Source organism: Solanum dulcamara, chromosome 6, assembly GCF_947179165.1.
Source record: "Solanum dulcamara chromosome 6, daSolDulc1.2, whole genome shotgun sequence".
Classification (NCBI taxonomy): domain Eukaryota; kingdom Viridiplantae; phylum Streptophyta; class Magnoliopsida; order Solanales; family Solanaceae; genus Solanum; species Solanum dulcamara.
The window spans coordinates 3598892-3621663 of record NC_077242.1 but is presented as its reverse complement, the minus strand read 5'-3'; the positions used below and the strand labels follow the sequence as shown (position 1 = coordinate 3621663).

The following is a 22772-nucleotide window of genomic DNA, read 5'->3' as shown; positions in this document are numbered from 1 at the left end:
TTTACTAAAACGCCAAAAGTTCTACCAATAATCATTAGGAGAAGTGTTACCCAATTTTAGAAAGAAAAACATAAGATAAATATAAGATTTAAATTTTAAATCTCAATTAGAGAGGTGCACTCAATCATCATCGCATTATATAATACTTTAAGTGTGGGTTCACACATCTATATTTAAGTATTTTATAAAAATATAACACTACTATATATAATCTCGGGAGGGAAGCAGGGATCCACGTGAACCCACAACCCCCCCCCCTCCCCCGAAAATAGTCTAAAAATACTCTTAACATGATTTGGTTCTAACTTTGAATTTCTAGTAAGAAATTCATTAAATACGTACAAATTATAATTTAAAATTCAGTAACTTAAAAGAATTAGAATCTCACTTGTAGCTTTTATTTCTTTTCAAATATTAATACGAGACTTTATTTGCACATCTAATGAGTTCTATATGACATGACTTATAAATGGCACATAAACTCATCCTCTCCTTCTCAATTTAGTAGCTTTTTTCCTTTCCATTTCTCTTCATAATGAAAATGGTTGTACTAATCTTGTTTTTAGCTTTGTTAGTGATCATGATATGGGCGTGGAGAATGGTGAATTGGGTGTGGATTAAACCAAGAAAACTAGAGAAATGCTTTAGGAAACAAGGATTGAATGGACATCCTTATAGAACACTATATGGAGACACAAAGGAGATGGCTGAGTTGACTAAAGAAGCAAAACTCAAAACAATGAAGCTCACTGATGATATTCTCTCTAGAGTCCTCCCTTTCTATCATTATACTCTCAATAAGTATGGTAAGATCCATCTTTCTTTTTTCCTCTCTTTGCCTATATATAGATTTACATATTTCTTGTATGATAATCATGATGTTCGAGTAAGCTTACACACACTTTAACAATCACATGGAGTACCTTGCTATCTCTCACCATCAAAGCTACGAACCGATATATTAAGCTCATCTTCTCTTCCCCCCCAACAACTTCACTCCGGAGGAAATTTTCCAACAAAATCGACCGATTTCTATTTAAACCAAGATCATAAGAATAAACCACCTAGAATTTATATAAGAGATTTCATGATTCTCAACCTTATTCATTGACCACTAAGGTACACTATATATAGGTAAATCTCATGATATGCATTAATTGATTATATTACCTGATAAAAATGATAACTAACCTAGTATAATAACATGTAACAAGTTATACTAGACTGAGAGGAAAAAAATATTTATTTACACTCTTATGTATATATTAGAGTACTTATATAAATTAAATCCCTTATTTTAGAAAAAAAGAAAGTCATGAAAATAAGAAATATCAAGAAAAAAAAATCTCTTCAAATGGGATGTGTATGCAATAAGTGAAGAGGTGATTCTTACAAGTACCAACTTGAGCATGGAAAATGATCAATCTGTGGCTAATATGCAACAACAACAAAAAAAAGTATCAAATATGAAGCTGGTTATATTTTTAAAATGAGGAGAAAAAAAACAAAGGACCAACTTGCTTTTGTAAAATATATTTAGAGATCTATATTAATTGAAAAATATTTATTTTCTTTCTACTCTAAAATATTCTATGATAATGGTAGAATGTATATTTTCCTTCAAGTTTATGACCTACATTAATTATACAATATTTATTTTCCTTTTAATTAGCATCAATAAGAAAAATAACAAAATTTTCTTATGTTAACACCCTTTTATTGCTCTGTAAATGTACTCTTTTATTTTCAATTAATGAAAGAGTTATCGTTTATTCTTTTAGTTAATATTTTATAATAGTAATAAGTTATTATTATTACTATAACATGATAAATCCATTAACACTGTAAAAACATTATTAAATAATTGTGTAATGAAATTAGGGGACTTGTTGGAGTATATCTTAATTATTAAATTGTTTTTTTCTGAAATATAAATGGAATTAATAATTTGTTATTTGTGCGTGTTTCCCGGTGGGAAATTAGATCTGTTATATGTGGTCCTATAATTAACATCCAATCATCGACCATCTTTGTCTGTGGTCCATTTTATTTGTATTTTTTAAATAGTTAGGGTTTAAACGCATGATTTTTTTTGACGTATGTCACAAGATTATTCGAATTTAATTTATAGATTTTTTGCTTATTCCTTTCTTTGTTAAGATCCATAAAATGTTTGACCTATATTCTTTTATAATTTTAAATTTAAATTTTGTATACTGACATTGAAATATCTTTTATTAGTAATAATATAATATAAATTCTTTTACTTGTATATGTCATGTGATTTGCACAAATAAAATTCCTTAAATTACAAAAATAGATTGAACCAATTTTATCCTTATTTTAAAATAAAAATACAAAAATAGATTGAACGCTTGGAACTACCATGCTTGCACAAGATCCTCACACTGAAAAATATTTATTTTCTAAAAATTGAAAATAAGGGACTAAAATAAATGGAGGTTATTTGTAAACTAGAAGAAGAGGAGGAGAAAGTAGTTATTCCTATATAACAATATAAAGGGTACACTTGGCATATAAGAGGTGTTAGACTTATTTTTCTACGATAATAAAATATACTAGGTGATTTTTTTCGTCAGTATTTATGTGAGTGAAAGATATCAGATATCTTATGAAATTAGTCAAGGTGCGTGCAAGTTCACTCGAACAATGGGTAGGAGAATTAGATGTCCGCACTAATTTAGGGTGTACGAGAAATATTTCAGGGCTCTTTTCTATTATTTTAGGGTGTGTTCGTTATGAAGGAAAATATTTTTTTGAAAAATATTTTCTTGTGTAATTAACAAAATTTGTTATTCTAAAAAGAATTTGTATATAATTTAAACAAATACTATGTGAGGTAAGGATGAGAAGGTAGCAGTGTCGGATTGTGTGGATGAGGGATATGGAGACGGAGTGAAGATGAGATGTGTTGGAGACCGATGAAAAGAACACAATCAGTGTGGAATGAGAATATTTTCCTTCTTACCGAAAACACCCTTTAGTTATGAATACCACGTTGAATTACACATTTTGCATCCAAATCTTCCTCTCATGTGATCATAAGCTGTACATTTATTTGATAATAGTCAATTTGTAATCTAATTTTGAATTGTTAACGATTCAGAAAAAGAAAAAAGTATCAGAACTATGTTTATTCATTCATTACTTAAGCAGCACTAATTTCAATTAAAGTGGATCAATTTAAATTATTTTAATAAAAATTCTGACTTCGTTACGGCACGGCAGGTAACCATTGCTTCACATGGATAGGTCCACAACCTAGAATTTTCATAATGGAGCCAGAGTTAATAAGGGAAATAGTAATGCACAACAACATCTTCAAAAAACCAAAACCAACTCCATTGGTACAGCTGCTTGTCAGTGGCATCTCAAGTTATGAGGATCAGAAATGGGCCAAGCACAGAAAAATTCTTAACACAGCGTTTTACACCGAGAAGTTGAAGGTAAAGGTTACTAGCTATTGGTGAAAATTCAAGTAGAATTAAAGAAAAAATAAAGTAAACAAATATTGTTTAGATAGAAAAGTGAATATCTTTCGCTTTTTTTTTTTTTTTTGAGGAGATTCAAGTTAGTGAAATATTCTAACTTATCCTCTTCAAACTAATACAACAGTTCAACAATATCTTATGACTCAAAGAAAACCTTTTAGACTAATTATTGATTTCAAAGCTTCACCACAAAAAACATGCTCCTCCAAAAAATATAATTCTCCTTTATAGTAACTCTCTTTCTTTTCTCTTTTCACAATACCAACCTTACTTTTTCATGCAAGTTACAATATTTTTTTTCAAATACAAACAAACACAAGAAAGACTCCCATTTAATTATAAGATGGCAATTGAGAAACAAATTATTTAATAATAAGAAGATGTGATAGTGAGTTAGTAGATCAATAATGTTGTAAATTATGGATGAAGATTAATGATAAAGAATACGACAACTTTAGATAGTGCTTTAGAAAAAATTATGGCCACTATCTTGTGCTTATAGCTACTAACATAATATGAAGTAATATAATACTATATAATATTAAAAAGCACAATTCTCTAACAAGTACTACGTATCTACTATTTTAAATCTTGAATCTGTCTTCTAACATGTGTTTGAATATATAGTGTATGGTGCCAGCAATGCACAAAAGCTGTGAGGATATGATGAACAAGTGGGAAATTCTAGTTTGCAAAAAAAACAAATCGTCATGTGAATTGGATGTGCATCCATATTTTGAAGATTTAACAAGTGATGTGATTTCAAGAACAGCATTTGGAAGTAGCTATGAAGAAGGAATCAAAATATTTCATCTTCAAAAAGAATTAGCTGAACTCACTCGTCAAGCTTTCCAATCTGTTTATATTCCAGGGTGGAGGTATATATAATACACTAACGATCTATTTTAACGTGTGATAGCAGGTTAATTATCTCTTGTTTTTTACGATTAATTTTGTGTTTAAGTTATATTTTGTCATAGTGTAACAAATTTTTATACCATCAAATTAACTAATTAACATGTTATAACATGAAACTTATTTGATATTTAAAATTACAAATCTCACATTTTAAGAAGACACGTAATGATATAAGAAAAATTCTTGACATTGATGGCGTAGAAAAGTAAACTCTATTAATTTTCACTTATTAAAGTTCAAGTTCAACACATACAGAGTCTAAAAGAATGTTTACACGATCAAGTCATCTAAAAGATATCTCATATAAGTGTCCAATAATAAGTGTTACTCAAAAGCCCCCCCACCCCCCTAAAAAAGAAGATAAAATGAAACTACTTATCTGAAAAATAAGACATGTAACCTATTATATTAAGTTAAATTATATTAATAGTGAAAAATCTATTTACGTTTATCGGTAGATCTAACTTAAATCTCAATAATATGAAATAAGACAGATAATCTATTATAACAAGTTAATTTTAGGTGAGTTGACACTCATTGTACCGATCTTTATAACCGTTATAAGATCTATTCTTCTATTCAAATTGTAAAAGGATACTTATTTTCCCGCAGTTTTTTACCAACAAGAAGAAATAGAAGAATGAAAGGGATTGACAATGAGATCAAAGATACATTAAGGAAGATTGTGAGTAACAGAGAAAGATGCATGAATTTGGGATTAGCTCAAGAGGACTTGTTGGGTATTTTATTAAAGTCCAATATGAAGGAAATCCAACAACATGGGAGTAAATTTGGTATGACAACTGATGAAGTAATAGAAGAATGCAAAGTCTTCTATTTTGCTGGCCAAGAGACCTCTTCAAATTTATTAGTTTGGACTATGGTTTTATTAAGTGTGCATCAAAATTGGCAAGCTAAGGCTAGACAAGAAGTTCAACAACTCTTCCACAACAATAAGCCAGATTTTGAAGGCTTAAATCGTCTCAAAATTGTGAGTATAAACTATGCCTTAGAGCATGTATTTATATCTTTAATTCCTTTTATATACTCCATCCATTTCAATTTACTTGCCCTGTTTTGACTTCACAAGGAATTTAAGAAAACAATAAGGATAATTTACATAAATCTATGGGTTACGACTTAATTACATTATCTTCAACTCTTTTCCAAATTACAAAAATTCCTTAAAATTTATGGATCCAGGATACATCATTGGACTTCCGGATACTTAGAGAGGGATGTATCATAGCGTGAGGAGTGATGTATCCGAGAGAGGATTTTTTTTAAAAAATAATTAAATGATAGAAAATTTTAGAGATTATGGTAAAATAAGATGTGTATTTAGGTAATTTTTCCAATAAAGAATACTTGTGAACTTTGTGGTTTTAAATTAAAGATATATCAAATGTACCAATATATTCTTTAATCTTCTGATCTTAAACATATCACGCAGAAATTTGGACTTAAAAAATTATCAAAAAAAAATACAGACATTTTTTTTTAAAACGAACCGAAACTAAAAGTATGACAAACAATCGAAAGAAAAGGATCGGAGTATCTCTTTTTGGGATTAGGAGTGATTGTTGAAAAATAAGTAAGATCAAGATTCAAGCTTACCAAAAAATGTGACGTTTAGATCAAAATGATTACTCTCTGTTTTAATTTATGCATGTGATTCAGTTTAAATGTGCACGAAATTTAACAAATATGAGAAAACTTTGTTATATTTCAAAGATATCTTTAAAATAAATAGAGTTATTACCAAATAAGTGTGATCTAACATGAATAAAATATTGCTAGTGTATCTCTTGTCATTTTTTTTTTGGAAACTGACTTAAGTATCACATTCGCATAAATTGGGACAGAGAGAATATAACATTCAATTTATTACCTTGAACATGTACTATTGAGATTACAGGTTCAAAATCTAATGAGTATATATATATATATATATTGAAATATAACATATAGTTCAATTTTCTTTTAATATACAGGTTACTATGATTCTGAATGAGGTACTAAGGTTATATCCACCAGCACCATATTTCCTAAGAAAAGTAAACCAAGAAACAAAGCTAGGAAATATGAATATTCCTCCTGAAGTAATATTGATGATACCAACATTATTTATTCATCATAATCAAGAGTTATGGGGTGATGATGTTAAAGAATTCAAGCCAGAGAGATTTTCTCAAGGAATTGCAAAAGCAACAAAGGATAAACTTTGTTTCTTGCCTTTCAGTTGGGGTCCTCGTATTTGCATTGGCAACAATTTTGCTATGATGGAAACTAAGATTGCCTTAGTTATGATCCTTCAACGTTTTGCATTTAAGCTTTCTCCATCTTATACTCATGCACCTACTTATGTGGTCACTCTTCAACCTCAATGTGGTGCTCACTTAATCTTGACAAAGTTATAGACTATGTACGTTGCTCGGATTCTCCAAAACTATTGCTACTTTTAGAGGAACAGTCACACACTAACTCATCCATAGTTTGAAGAGTTCGAACAATATTTGTTATAAGTCATGCATTTACTCTACATTTGTTCCAACGAGTCATGGAAGCATCTTTCATGTTGTAAACTTCTTTCTTTTCCTTTATTTGAGTTCTTTGGATGCCTTTTTGCAATCCAATTAGAATTGTTGTAACTAATAAAAGAGCCCTTGGTTTTTTTCTTAATTGTCATGCTAGTGTGTACTTTATGTTCATTAATATTTACTACTTAGTTTTGTTGGTAAAAAGATTGAAGAATTTTTAGTGCTAGTAGAACTAACATTTTGTCTTATAATGTGAATGGAAACGACTTAAATAGAGCTACATGAACAATAATAATTTATGGATCCAATTCCTCTCCGTTACCCCTTCTTTCTATTTTGTCAAGTACACATTTAGAGATTCGACTCCTTTCTATTACACCTTTTCCCCATTTCGTCAAATACAAATTTAGATGATACTTAAAATTTTATCACATCATATCATTTAAATCCATCATTAGACAACGACGAAAAATCTCATTTTATATAACGACTAATTTGGAGTAACTGATAAAGTCACTGTCATGTGACCAGGAGTCACGGGTTCAAGCCTTGGAAACAACCTCTGGCAGAAATGCAAGGTAAGGCCGCATACAATAAACCCTTGTGGTCGGGCCCTTCCTTGAACAACAATACAATACAAGCATATTCATTAAAACAACAATACAATACAACAAAATACAATATATTATTAAACAATACGTAACAACCATCCAAACAAAGTTTTAGTGTTTACGGCTCTCATTCAATTGTAAAGTCTTTTAAATTTATTAAATTATTTAAATAAATTTTAGACTTCAATGGTAATATTTATGTATTCAAACTACATTTTAACCAAAGAGTAAGAGTCTGATCGGCTAAGCTTTTTTTCAGCTGCGTTTTTTTAAGTTGAAAACTACAAGTTTTCATTTTCAATTTTTTTAAAGCTGTTTTACAGTGTTTAAAGCACTTCTTTGTTTGGTTTGTTAAGTACATTTTTGTAGTAATTAGAAAAAACAAACTTTTCGATTGACTTTGTTACCATAATTGTCCTTAATAGACATATAGGCCAAGATCAAGAGATGCAGCAAGACATAAGCATGACCAAGTTTTATCCATATATGGTTAACTTTCAACATAATAAAAATGAATAATGCATAAGTACCACCTTTAACTATGACTAATATTCCATCACACACTTTAATTTTACTATAATTCTATTACTCCTCGACTATATTAAAATAGAATACACAAAGAATTATTTTTTAGTTAATAAATTTATAATTAATTAGTACACATAATTATTAATATTAAAACTTACATATACATTTAATTATTATCATTTCTATCTATGTAAAATAATTATTTGAATTTCTACCTCACTTTAAATTTTTTATATTTTTCTTTCATTAATTTTTTTATCTTTTCACTTCTAATTATTTTTAAAAAATTATGTAGATTCTTTAAAAAAATAATTAAAAAGTGTTCTTTAATTTTAACATTTTAATTTTTTTAATCTTTTATTTGATTTTTTTCAATTATTTTGATATCCATTCAAAATTAAATAATTTTAAATACAAACATTTGGAATTAAATTTGAAATCAGATCAAAAATGAAAGACAAAGAAAATAAAAAAAGTAAATAAAATTAAGTTAAAGGTACATCACTGAAATTTTGATCATACTTCAGTTCAGGATGCATTATCCTAACAAAACAATCAAGTTGGAAAAGTTGTTAATATTTGTATAGCCAAAAATTTTAAAAAAAAATAGCTGAAACAATTCACAGATTATCTTACATCTGAGTCTCCCAGAAAAAAAGATTATCGGAATACTGATAAACCAGAACTTAAAAATTGACTCGGAGAAAAACTTGACTAATTCCGATTAGGCACTAAAAATATCCTAATTATGTCAAGGAATCTGAGCTAAAATGTAGGGCAGAATCATGAACTAAAACACGATGAAAATTTCAGCACGATGAAGAACGTACAAAAACCTTGAGACTGCCCTAATATACATATAGGCCGGGTGAAATTGAGCTCCCACATATGTTATATTTCTAAGAGAGAACCCATTGGATCGGCCGTGTAAAACCTAAACAATAAAGTGCAGATTAAAAGAAAAAAAAATACAAGGAAATGTTAGACCTTTCTATGGAAGCAACCGATGGAATACAATTGCAGAGATGTAGAAAGGACTGATGATCAGTATATGCCCGCAACGGAACTAGAGCTCCATTGTTACATAAGCTCGCTCTGTTCTCTCATAGGCAATGTTCTAAACCCTAGGTTCCATGGTGGTTTATATAGATAGTTTTATGAGTTTGGGCTTTAACAGGTTGGGCCTTATACTTTCAGCCCATAACATTACCAATACCCCCGAGGAGGTCATTTTTTAGAATTCCAATTAGCAAAAACTACAGGATCCAACAAACCTTAATACATATTTAAATTAAATAGCTATAGTTTATTTTTTAAGAATTATATGAATACACTTATAATATAAATAGAAAAACTAATTAATACTTCATAGTAACTTTTTATTTTAATTTTATATATTCATAATTAATTATTAAAATAAAAAAATGTAGTTATTTACATGCCTAATAATTATTCTTCCTTTTTACATGCATGTTGTTCCTATGTTGGTTATACTCTCTTAAATATTTTCTCTCTCATCTTTTAGAATAGAATAGAGAAACTTAACTCCTATTTTCTTTTGATTTTTTTTCCAAATTAACAGAATTCTCTTGCACAAATTTAGAAGCGATTTTAGTTATTTATATTCATCAAGTATCTTTTAATTCTTTGGATATATTCTAATTTTGATTTCTGCTAATTTTTATCAAGTTATCATTATATACATATTCATGTTTCTTCTAGTTTCATAGAATTTCAGGATTTTTGATTCAACCATTGTTGTATCCATAAAAATGGCAAAAATCAACTCTTCTACGATAATTACAAGAGGTATACATTTATTAGGAGAATGAAAGAAGAACAAAGAAAGCTAATGATCCTATACCCTTGAATATTATGGATGAAACTGAATCGGCAAAATTCACAAAGAGGAAAGAATATTCAAATTCTTTAGACATGCAAAATAATTTCGAAAAAAAGAATAAAGATCAATAATGTCGATCCCGATAGCTGTGAAAAAATTGTTACAGAGCAGCAAGAATTGGAGGATCAAGAGACTGAGGTTTTTCGAGCAAATTTTATTTTTTTATATTTTTGGATACTTTAATTATTATTTTTTGAGAAATTTTCAGTGTCATATTGATATATATTTGAATACAATTTGAGTATTATCATTTTGTGCCATGTTTATGGATTGTCAATGTGTGCCATTTTGATAAATTTTGAGTACCATTGAATACAATAGTTACAATAGTATTCAAAAGTGTAGTTTATATGATAAATGGATAAGTAATAATCTGATATACTTATAATTATACTTTAACATGATTGGTATACTAACACTTTAACATGTTTGTTATACTAATACTTTAACTTGTTTGTTATACTAATACTTTAACTTGTTTGAAATTCTGATGCTTTTAACATGTTTGATATTCTGATACTGATATACCTATACTTTAACATGTTACTTATACTAATACTTTTACATGTTAGTGATACAAATACTTTAACTTGTTTGTTATACTAATACTTCAACATGTTTGATACTCTGATACTTTAACTAATTCTATATAACTAATGCTTTAATTTTTTTTGTTATACTAATACTTTAACAAGCTTGATATTACGATACTTTAACTTGTTTGATATACTGATATACTTATGCTTTAACACGTGTCATATACAAATACATTAGCATATAAGTGGAGAATTGAATTTAAAGTATTCTTTAATACAAATTTTTACATGTACAGTAGTATTCACAAGTGCAGTGCTTTTGTATCCTTGCTATATTAAATTGTTGCATTCATCAAACACATCAACTGGGTTACTTCCGAATGTTTCAACCAAAGCTAATGTATCACTTGTATTCGATAACCCACGACTGTATTTAAGCTGCATCACATCCCCTTCAATTGACGTCTCCCCAGTTTCGGAGTACACTATTTCACTATCGAAAGTACTTACGACAAGGGATACAATCCAAATTCAGGGTTCAACTTTTTTAACTGTCATATACTCGTACACATATGTCGTTGCGTATTTTTATTAGCATATCATTACCTTCAACAGTGTATTTTATTTTCATAACCTTACTAGTCAAATCGATATTCAAATGATCAGAAATCAAATTAACTAATAAGAAAACGATGAATGTTCTTTCATCAAAACTCCAACAATACTATATTCAATATAACAATTTTCTTCGTTCCACTTTCCGGAATGCCTTATCAATACAGTTATGCTTGCCATGATTTTCACCTGTTCAAAATCAAAACACAAAATACATTTTTATAAATTTATTGAACTAATCAAATACACTAATACGTTAATACCTATTCAAATTTAGCGTTTACCAAATTAGCAAACGACCTTCACGCATATTGAAGAAAAAAAATTGAGAAGACGGAGAAGAAGATTTGAATCCCACTTTTTCACTATTCTGATTTTAAATCTAATGGGATGTGCCGTATTTTTCTAGATTTGTAGTTATTAACAATGGGAAGTTGAGAGATTTAGGGTCATGATTATAAAAAAAATCAATTATTAAAATTGATATTACCTCATTTAATTCATAAAATATTAATGATTGTATGACTGTATAAATCAACGAAAAAAAATATATATACACACATTCAGTCATTTTTTGATAAAAAAAAGTGTAGCCATTATTAGTAAATATGATACTTATAGCTATTCAAGTTCAATAACCCTTTAAATGTAGCTATATATGTAAGTTTCTCTTTTTACTACTCATAGTACTTCTAAAGTTCTAACCACCGGAGTCTATAGGCATAATACATAAATGTACTATTTAACTTGTTCTCGATTGTGATATATGTCTTGTAATGTTTGATGTGCATAAATAGACATTTAAACTTTTATAATTAAAGAAAGAAATACACACATCCTACATTGTATAATACAAATCAATTTGAGTGTATCTCACACGAAATTGTCATGTATAGCGCGAATGTCTACTTATTCAACGTTATATATTTAATGCAAAATTATCATGTAGGTCAAGTTAAAAGGCACATTATTAGGATGTAATTACTGTTTGTGAATATATTTGATATCTTAGACATTACCTAGATGACATAGCTTTTTTATGTATATAAGTAGACGCTTTAAACCACCATGGATTGTGGTGCATTAATGAAACTACTTCACTTTTGATCAGAGGTCTTGGGTTCGATCTCTAGGTATGGAAAAAATCATGTTGGGAGCGTCACTCCTAAATGGACACTGCAGTACGCGATCTAAATTTAGTCGAAGCTCCAATGCATGCTCCGAACACCGAGTGGAAAATCAAAAAAAAAAATTCCTCTTCTCCAATTTGGTCAATCTTTATAATTACTCTCATGAATATTTTGTCCCTCCACTTTTGCTTGATTACAAACCTTAAATCAAAATATTTCAAAACCATAGGCATTACAAATGTACAGAAAATCAAATTCATGGTTTCAAGTTTCAACTGATTCCTTAGAATATGTACAAACTCTTCAGCACTTCAAAATCTACTCAGCCACATGAAATAAAACATCCTTACCAAAATGAATTAGCAAACATTATCCTAATTTAGTTCTTCCCAGAAATAAGGCAATAATCGGAGGACTAGCAAAGAATCACATTTCTCATTTCTATTGTATATCTTCAATACAATACATTGTTTTATGTCACAACGAGCCAAAGCCCTCTGGTGGCCACACCTGCATGTGCAAAAAACACGAGGCAGCTAATTAGTTCTACCTACCAGATTATCAAATGGTTACTACACCCCCAGTGTTTGTGCATCAAAGACCATATATCAATATCACTGTTGTTGATGTGAGTCGATGAATTTGCATAAAGAAGTGTCCCAAGTAAAGTAAGCAACAATCATTTAATCAAATTTAAAGACTTCAAAGTAGATGATAGTTATGTTAAGAACAGGCTCTTATCTTGCTCAGGATGCAAAGACAGATAAACTGCAATTGCATATGAGACTTGGAGTTGGCAGAGTTCTGGATAAACTTGCGTAAGCTGTTGGCTAGAGTTTTCTAGTCGTAAACTGAACTTTAAGGTTAAACACCATTCCTAGATGTTAATCCATCCACTGGTAAAGTCATTAAGAAGTTGAGGATTCTCTATTTTTGGCATACTTCTTGTGTAAGTGGTTATTCCCCAGAACATCAATAAACTATTACTTTACCCACACACAAAAATGCAAGCTTTTAGAACCTTTATAAATAGAAGAATGCAGATAAATTCAGTCTCGCTTAGATAGTAAAGATAATGTAACTTACTCTATACAACACTTTTCCCAGGATAAGGCCACAAGGGATTGGCCCCAGTTGCCGTGAATCCTTCGAAGCATAGATGTTATCTCCCTGAATCCAAACATGCCCCTTTGGAACCTAGATAACCCCAATCCAAGAGAAAGCAAAAGGAGGGGAAAAAACAAAGAAATTATTAGAATATAGGGCATTACAAATAAAACTACAGGGATATTATGGAATGAGAAAACAAGATATCACCTCATTCACATAGCAAGCAGCGGAAAGTCACCTCAAAGTTGAAGAAACCTTTGTTTTCCAACGAAATATATTTATTAACACAATGAAGAATTCCAAGCCAGTTTCAAATTGTTATTTCAATTTGTATTCAGAAAATCAGCATGAAACTGCTAAAAGCATACAGCATCTAAATAAAATAAAAATTTGAGCCTTTCTGAGAAGTGCTTCAAATAAAATCTTTATTTATCTCTAGAGGACAAGGCCCATTCTCCACCGAGTTTCGAACTATGCACTACTGGCCCTTGGGGTTCTCTGTTATTAAAAAAATAAAATAAAATTCTTGTTTTCCCGTTTACTTTGAGGTGAAATACGGCAAAAGAAACAGATTCACATACTAAGCCAAAATGGAAGGCCTTGGATATCAGAAACTGAAGGTGCTCCTGGAAACAGCAATCAGTGAGAAAATCTAAGTGGGTAAGCATAAGGAAGCTCGGTAGCGCCATGCCTAACGTTATGTTCAGATCCCAAATTTCAGGTTCTTGAGTGAATTGAAGCCACATTATCCTAGGTCCTGGCAATTACAAACACTAAAGAAGACACTAAGTTCCAATACCCACCGCATGACAAGACACTTTCTTGCACACCATATGTTAATTAGAATTGGAGTACTACCCAAGCAATTAGTGGATGTTTTTGGTCTAATGTGGTTCTCTATACAACTATGCCTCAATGCTAAATAATTGTGGAGTTCCTAAAAATAGAAGTTGCTTACTGTCACATACAAATCTCTAAATGTTGTACAACAATAAGTGGATGTCCATGTCCACTTTTTCTTTCCACCCAACTTTGTCCCCCAACTTTTCACATTTTCTTCCTTTGCACTGGCTATAAATAGCCATTGTTGTTATGCAATTAAACATACAGATACTCAATTCTCTTAACTCTCTCTCTTTCTCTTACTATCTCTCTTTCTTATTAATTTGCTTAAGTTAGTTTGTTTTATGACACGTTATCAGCACGAGCCTCCATCACTTTGCGCTATTTTAAAAAGGTAACAAAAGGGTAAGAATTTTATTTATTTAAAACGTCTCATATCTCTAAACTTGAATCTGTTGCTCTTGACATATCTAGAAAAGGCTACTCATCATGGGTACTAGATGCCGAAATACACCTAAAATCGATGGATCTGGCAGACACCATCAAAGATGACAATAAGGCATCTAGTCAAGACCGTGCCAAAGCCATGATATTTCTCCGCCTCCATCTTGACGAGGGGTTAAAATTACAGTACCTCACATTAAAATACCCTCTTAAACTGTGGAAGAATCTAAAAGAAATATATATATGACCACCTAAAGTTGGTCATTCTTCCACAGGCACGTCATGATTGGCTCAATTTGAGATTAATGGTTTTAAAAATATAACCGAATATAATTCTACCTTGTTTAGAATTAGAGCACAGTTAAATTTATGCGGAGAAGAAATCACTGAGCAAGATAAACTTGAAAAAACATACTCCACATTTTCACCCACGAATATGCTCCTGCAGGAGCAATATCGAGAAAATTTAAAAAATATTTTAAATTACTTTCTCACCTTCTTATTGCTGAATGACATAACGAACTATTAATGAAAAATCAGGATAGTCGGCCCGTTGGTTCTTTGCCACTCCCTGAAGTGAATCAGACAAACTATAACCAACGAGAAAGAGGTTATGGCCCCAGTCGTGGTCGTGGTCGAAGAAGAAATTATAATCATAATGCTCGTCTGGCACCGAGAAATGACCATCAATACAAAAAGAAGAGTGAAAAGCAAGAAGCTATACCAAAGAAAAATTCAGAAAGTATATGTCATAGATGTGGAGGTATGGGGCACTGGTCACGGACCTGCTGGTCATCAAAACGACTAGTTCAGCTATATCAGGCATCCTTGAAGAGAGCAGAAAATAATCCAGAGACAAACTTTATCTCTGAAGACAATATTAAGCCTATGCATCTGGATGTAGCTGATTTCTTCAATTTTCCAGAAAGAAATATGAATATTGATAAGCCTGATAATATTTAAAAAAAATTCTTTTCATTTGTCTATACTAAATAATTTGTTTATATTTTTCTAATTCATGTAAATAAAATTTGTATAATGAGCCATGTTTTAATTATAATGTTTACTTTATTTCTTTTTGAAGAAAAATATGGATATGCCTCTAATTTTGTTTGGATCAATGATCAATCACGAGGTTATTTGTGTAAATTATAGTGGAACGACTCATGCCATTTTTAAAGACGAGAAATATTTTTCCTACTTGCTTAAAAGAAAATCAAATGTTACTACAATTTCTAGTAATTCGAAAATGATTGAAAGCTTCGAAAGAGCTACTATATTTCTGCCTAAGGGGACAATGATTGTTATAGAAGATACACTGTTCTCTTCTAAATCCCCAAAAACTTGTTAAGTTTTAAAGATATCCGCAGAAATGGATATCATGTTGAGACACTATATGAAATGAATATTGAATACCTTGATATAACTAAGAGTGTCTCAGGCCAGAAATATATTTTGAAAAAATTACCAACTTTGTCGTCTGGCCTATATTATGCAGAAATTTTAGTGCAATTGAAGCACATTTGATCGTAAACCAGAAGTTTACTGATATAAATACATTTGTGCTATGGCATGATCGAATAGGTCATCCTGGATCAATAATGATAAGACAAATTCTTGAAAATTCAACTGGACATCCATTAAAGAAACTGAAGATTCTTACGAATGATGAATTTTCATGTGCTGCTTGTTATCAAGAAAAATTAATTGCCAGACCATCAACCCTGAAGGTTGGCATCGAATCTCCTAATTTTTTAGAGCGTATACATAGGGATATATGTGGACCTATTCATCCACCTAGTGGATTGTTTAGATATTTTATGGTCCTAATAGATGCATCATCAAGATGGTCTCATGTGTGCCTCTTATCATCTCGCAACCTGGAGTTTACGAAGTTATTAGCATAAATAATAAGATTAAGGCGCAATTCCCAGATTATCCAATTAAAGCTATTCGCCTTGATAATGTTGGAGAATTTACATCCCAAGCTTTTGATGATTATTGCTTATCAATTGGGATAAAAATTGAACATCTTGTTGCTCGTGTTCATACTCAAAATGACCTTGCAGAGTCATTTATTAAGCGCCTACAATTGATAGCAAGACCTCTACTTATGAAAACAAAATTGCCGATTACTGTTTGGAGTCATGTTATCTTACATGCAGCAGTACTTGTACGTCTTAGAGCAACAAATTATAATAAATACTCTCCGTCGCAATTAGTATTTGGTCATGAGCCAAATATAGCTCATCTACAAATTTTTAGTTGTGCGGTATACGTGCCTGTAGCACCACCACAACGTAAAAAGATGGGCCCTCAACGAAGGTTGAGCATATATGTTGGGTTTGATTCACCTTCCATAATTCACTACCTTGAACCGTTGACAGGAGACTTATTTACTGTTCGATTTGCAGATTGTCGGTTTGATGAAATAATTTTCCCGTAATTAGAGGAAGAGAAAACGGAACCCAAAAGAAAATTGTTGGGAAACAAAACGGAACCCAAAAGAGAAAGAGAAATTGCGTGGAAAGTTTCATCACTATCTCATTTTGATCCACGTACGTACCCGCACATGTGAGCAGGAAGTCCAGAAGATCATCTAGTTACAGAAAATAGCAAATCAAATGCCAGATGCATTTACTGATTTGAAACGGATAATTAAGTCATATATCCCTACAGTGAATGTGCCTATCAAGATTGATGTCCCAAAAGGACCATCTACTAGTATCATAGCTTCTGAATCTCAAACATGCCCTAAAGCGTGGTAGACCATTGGGTTCAAAGGATAAAAATCCTAAAAAGAGAAGCATGAGAAATAATAAAGATGATACTACAAAAGAACCTCCTGAAGAAGGTCAAGATTTGAGTAATCCTGATATTCCTGAAGAAATCAGTGAATCCGAGACTCAAGTGAATGAAGAACTTTCAATAAGCTACCGATAATGAGATAAATTTAGTTACGATGGATAATGTTTTTGCATATAATGTTGCACTTAACCTCATGGAAGATAGTGAAAGTCTTGAACCTAAATCCGTCGAAGAATATCGACGTAGATGTGATTGGTCAGAATGACACAAGGTAATTCAATCAGAATCAGACTCACTTGCTAAACGTGAGGTTTTTGGACCTGTAGTCCAAACCCCTGAAGGTGTAAAACTAGTTGGCTATAAATGAGTTTTTGTGCGAAAACAAAATTAGATAAATAAAATTGTAAGATACAAAGCAGTCTATTATTGCTACTTCTTCAAATCATGCTGAAATAATAGCAATTCATGAAACAAGTAGAGAATGTGTGTGGTTGAGATCGATGATACAGTTCATCAAAGAAAAATGCGGACTGGAAAATGATGTCAAAGTACCGATAGTTATATTCGAAGACAATGCCGCGTGCATAGTTCAATTGAAAGATGGCTTCATAAAAGGAGAGAACGAAACATATTTCACCAAAATTATTCTTCACATATGATCTCCAGAAGAATGGTGATATTGATGTACAATAAGTTCGTTCGAGTGATAATCTTGCAGATTTATTCACAAAGGCATTACCAACATCAACTTTTAAGAAGCTAAGGTATAAGATTGGAATGCGTCGTCTCCAAAATATCAAATGATTTTTTTCATCAAGAGGAGTAAAATACACGTTGTACTCTTTTTTCCTTAATCAAGGTTTTGTCCCACTGGATTTTCCTGGTAAGATTTTTAATGAGGCAGCACTCAAGGCGTATTACCAAATGTGTGTACTTTTTTTCCTTCATTAGGTTTTTTCCCACTGGGTTTTTCCTAGTAAGATTTTAACGAGGCACAATATTTATGGGTGTTCAGAATAACTATGTATATTGTTTCTTGTAGAGTTTTTAGTAAGGCACATTACACGTGGACATCCAAAGGGGAATGTTGTACAACAATAAGTGGATGTACATGTCCACTTTTTCTTTCCACCCAACTTTGTCCCCCAACTTCATATTTTCTTCCTTTGCAGTGGCTATAAATAGCCATTGTTGTTATGCAATTAAACACACAGATACTCAATTCTCTCAACTATCTCTCTTTCTTATTAATTTGCTAAGTTAGTTTGTTTTATAACACTAAAAACACTTTTGGCAAACAGTGAACCTATGTTAAAAAAATTTTAAAAAAAAGTATAGTCCCACAAATGGGTCTCGGAGGGTAGGGTGTATGCATACCTTACCCCACCCCTACCTTTGTGGGGTAGAGAGGTTGCTTCCGCTAGACCCTCGGATCAAGAAAATCATTTTTCAGAAAATGGTTTGAAGGAAATGCAAGAGTAAGACACTATGATGAGAATATTGAAGAAAGAAAAGTATTGACAGTACAAATATTAAGGATAACCAGACTAAAAGAAATAACGTTAGTAATAAAATCGAAGCATAAGATAATGCTAGCATAAAAGTAATAATGTTGATAAGGGAACAAATAGATAGATGCTCCAAACTAGAACCCTGCTCTCTACCCTCTACTACCTATGAACCGTCTACCCTATTCCTCGATATCCATGCTCTCTTATCTAACATCATGTCCTCGATAAGTATACCAATGACAACTAAGACCTAATCCTAACAGATTGGTTTCACCTATGGATCCATTGCTTCCATTATATTATCTTCTTAACTAGGTTTGGACGGATTGTAGGTCTTTTAAAACAACTTCACTCCAAGGGATTTTAACTATACAATGTTATCTTTTAACACCTTCAACCATCCTAGAGTCTTAACCACAGGCAAACAAATTTGGAGGTCTATATAGGCCAAACCATCTAAGGTGACCTCCATTTGTTTTATCCTATATGTGGTTTCTATGAAAGGGTGGAAAACTAGGAAGTCAAAAGAGTAAATATGCAACCTTTTCTCTCATTTGCTTAAAGAAGTAAAGAGACTCCAAGAATTTAGAGCATTCACTGTAGTAACTAGTAACTGTGTGTTATCTCTAACTTAGTTGAAATCTAAGGAAGAGAAAAGAGTTTTGCATCTATAAGGAAAGAGAAAAGACAGAGAAAATTAGGAAGATAAAAATAGTGAATCTGCAGGTCCATGACAAAACTGGACTATAGTTAAATTGAAAATCATCAACAATAGAACTTAAGCAGTCACAAGTCTTAAAAAAATTGAGTTCAGAAATTGGTTTTGCAGTAATGTAACTCCTCGAGAATCATGTCATTCACATCACATGTTGCCACAAGAGTCATAAATACCCAAAGTAAGCTCCTGGCTCGCCTCTATCTCTAAAGGAGCTAATCCTAGGACATTTTGTTTAAAAGCTCCTGACTCGCCCAGTAGTCACCCCTATCTCAAAAGGGGCTAAATCCTAGGACATTTTTGTTTAAAAGCTCCTGATTCGCACAGTAGTCACCCCTATCTCTAAAGAGGCTAATCCTCGGACATTTTTGTTTTAAAGCTCCTGACTCGCCCCTATCCCTTAAGGGGCTAATCCTAGAACATTTTTGTTTAAAAGCTCCTGGCTCGCCCTACATCTAAAGGGGCTAATCCTAGGACATTTTTGTTTAAGTCTTCCTATGACTTCGTCATTACAGCAATAACTCATGCTATATTATATATAGAGCAGACATATGGTCATACAATTAGCCAAAACCAAATTGGTTGAGCTATGGCTCCTCACTTGACAACAATCAACAATCAATCCAAGAATCGAAAAAGGGCAAAATTACACAGAAGAAAAGAGCACACCTTTAAGCTGATATATCGGTCACTTCTTGAAGGGTCAGCTAGAAAAGTGACAGTATCACCCTCCATACCAAGAATTCGTTTAGTTACAGTCTTTCTAGGGTTATCAGGTGACCTAACAAGAATTACATCACCGGGTCCCAACTTATCCAACAACGGCGACAAATGTTCTACCAGCAAAACGTCGCCGGTAAGATTCAGGGTCGGCAACATGCTCGGACCGTACACCTAAAACAGTACAAAAAATCTATCAGCAAAACTTAGTTTCTGACCGGAAAAATTACTGATAAAATGGGAGAAATAGATACCATTACTGGAGAGAAGACATAGTTGTTTGTGACATGTAATAAGCAGAGGAATTTGGCTATAAGAAGTGATTGTTGAATTCCGTCTTTGGCTTTGGATTTCCATTGACTCAAGTACTGAAAAACTCGCATTATCTTCTTCAACCTTCACAAATCAATTTCATGAATTAACAAAAAATAGGATTTGGGACTTTGTACATGTCCAGAAATTAATTGCTATAATTTTCTTTCTGTCACTCTTACACGGTTTCATAATGTAGGTATGGTATAATATGATATGGTACTCTATAATATAATATTATATTTGTATAGACGGTATGTTTTGCTATTGATTTATCACTATAGATTATTGGTTCAGTGATTTCGTTAATAATTTTAATTTTTTTTATTATTGAATTATTGATTCTTAAAGAATTGAAATTATTTTCTTAAGGGATTAATTTATAATCCGATAGTAAATTAATAGATTATATTTAGAAAAAGTATGAAACTTAAATAAATCTTACTAGTTTAGAAATTAATTATTTAAATATACACTAGTTTGTAATATTACGTATTTTACCATATTTTTGTGCATACATACATTCAGATAATACATTTATCTCAAGATACATGAATCAAATTTATTTTAGATACACTGTATTTAAGTGGATTCGCATGTATCTGGATACATTACAAATCTCGCCCGCCTCTCTCCTATTTCGCTCGCCACTCTCGCATGTATCGGGTATCTTAGATACGTGTGAATCACATCAAATACATATAGATATATGTATCTAGTGTGATCCGCATGTATCTGGATATATACGATTCTCGCTCACCTTTCCCCATTTTAGTGTATCTTGCAACAAATATACATGTATCTAAGTGTATCTTCCTCAATATATGGTAGAAAACTCTTAATTAGTGGTAAGATACATAATATTTTGAATGTATAGATAATAATTATAAATATGCTAGTGAAATATGTGTAATTATGTAGTTTTTCCTTATATTTATATTATTCGGTATATAAAGTCCTTAAGTTTCATACTTTTATATTTGTTTGACGCAAGCTCTCATTTACTCTACCATGTGTCAGTGTTTGCTTTTGAACAAGATGCAATCTATCAACTCAAGTGCATAGTTCATTTGGTTTGTCACCTTGTTTCTAATGTATTTTTAATGATTTTTTTTGTCTCTCAAATCTTAATGGTTAAACAATAACTTAATCAATAACAATAAATAGCAGATAAGCTCATATCTTAATGGTTCTATAACGATTTAGCATGTCTACAAATCGATAATCGATAAGTCGAACCGATAAACTTCAAAATTGAACAGAACCGACTGATACACAACTCTAATTACTTCCTTCGTTTCAATTTGTTTGACATATTTTCCTTTTTAGTCTGTTTCGAAAAGAATGATCATTTCCTTTTTTAGCAACTCTTTAATTTCAACTTTCCATGCGACATGATTAATACCACAAAATTAAAAAAAAACAATTTGATATATTTAACATATCTTCAATTTTACATCATAAAATTCAAAACTCTTAGTTACAAAGTATTTTTTCCAAATAAATTGAAACAGGGAACTAAAAGGAAAGAATTGTACGACTTATTCAAAAATAAGTAGCCCCAATAATGAAACTATTTGGGCAAGTCTTAATGAAATTTGAAGGTATATTATACCCCTAATTCTAATAAATTTAAATGAAGAAAAATACATAATTTATCCTATGTGACAATCCCAATTAAAGCATGCCCCAAATGATTTGGGAGTAAATTAGGACACACTTTTCCTACTCTTAAAAGGTTTCTAAATTTAAACCCCACAAAAATACTAATCCTATTCGTAAAAGGATTTAATTAGGGCAGGACTTCTTCAAGTCCGAATTATAATAGGTTTATGAATCAAGAATTAAAATTATATAACATTGTCTTGCCTTCTAATGGTTCCATCTTCAAATTAAACTCTACTGCTTTTAAATACTTTGAGACTTGTCACTAGGCAAAAGTTCTTTATCATTTGATTTATTGTGCTTTTGAAATTACGAGTTCTTTGGTAATTTTTCACTGCATACTTATAATTT

At 31.2% G+C, this 22772-nt stretch overlaps 2 protein-coding genes across 2 annotated transcripts; one reads left to right on the top strand and one right to left on the bottom strand.

The window, feature by feature from the left end:
* Positions 1-532: 532 nt before the first annotated feature.
* Positions 533-6880, top strand: LOC129892510 (cytochrome P450 72A397-like). Its single transcript, XM_055968089.1, has 5 exons — positions 533-806; positions 3250-3467; positions 4140-4390; positions 5043-5421; positions 6425-6880. The coding sequence occupies exons 1-5, from the start codon at positions 536-538 to the stop codon at positions 6848-6850; spliced, it is 1545 nt and encodes a 514-aa protein (XP_055824064.1). The 5' UTR covers positions 533-535; the 3' UTR covers positions 6851-6880.
* Positions 6881-12525: 5645 nt separating this feature from the next.
* LOC129892462 (uncharacterized) lies at positions 12526-20940 on the bottom strand. The gene is made up of 4 exons (XM_055968033.1): positions 20699-20940; positions 20394-20618; positions 13380-13490; positions 12526-12803 (listed from the first exon to the last, which is right to left on the bottom strand). The coding sequence occupies exons 1-4, from the start codon at positions 20825-20827 to the stop codon at positions 12771-12773; spliced, it is 498 nt and encodes a 165-aa protein (XP_055824008.1). The 5' UTR covers positions 20828-20940; the 3' UTR covers positions 12526-12770.
* Between the last annotated feature and the right edge of the window lie 1832 nt (positions 20941-22772).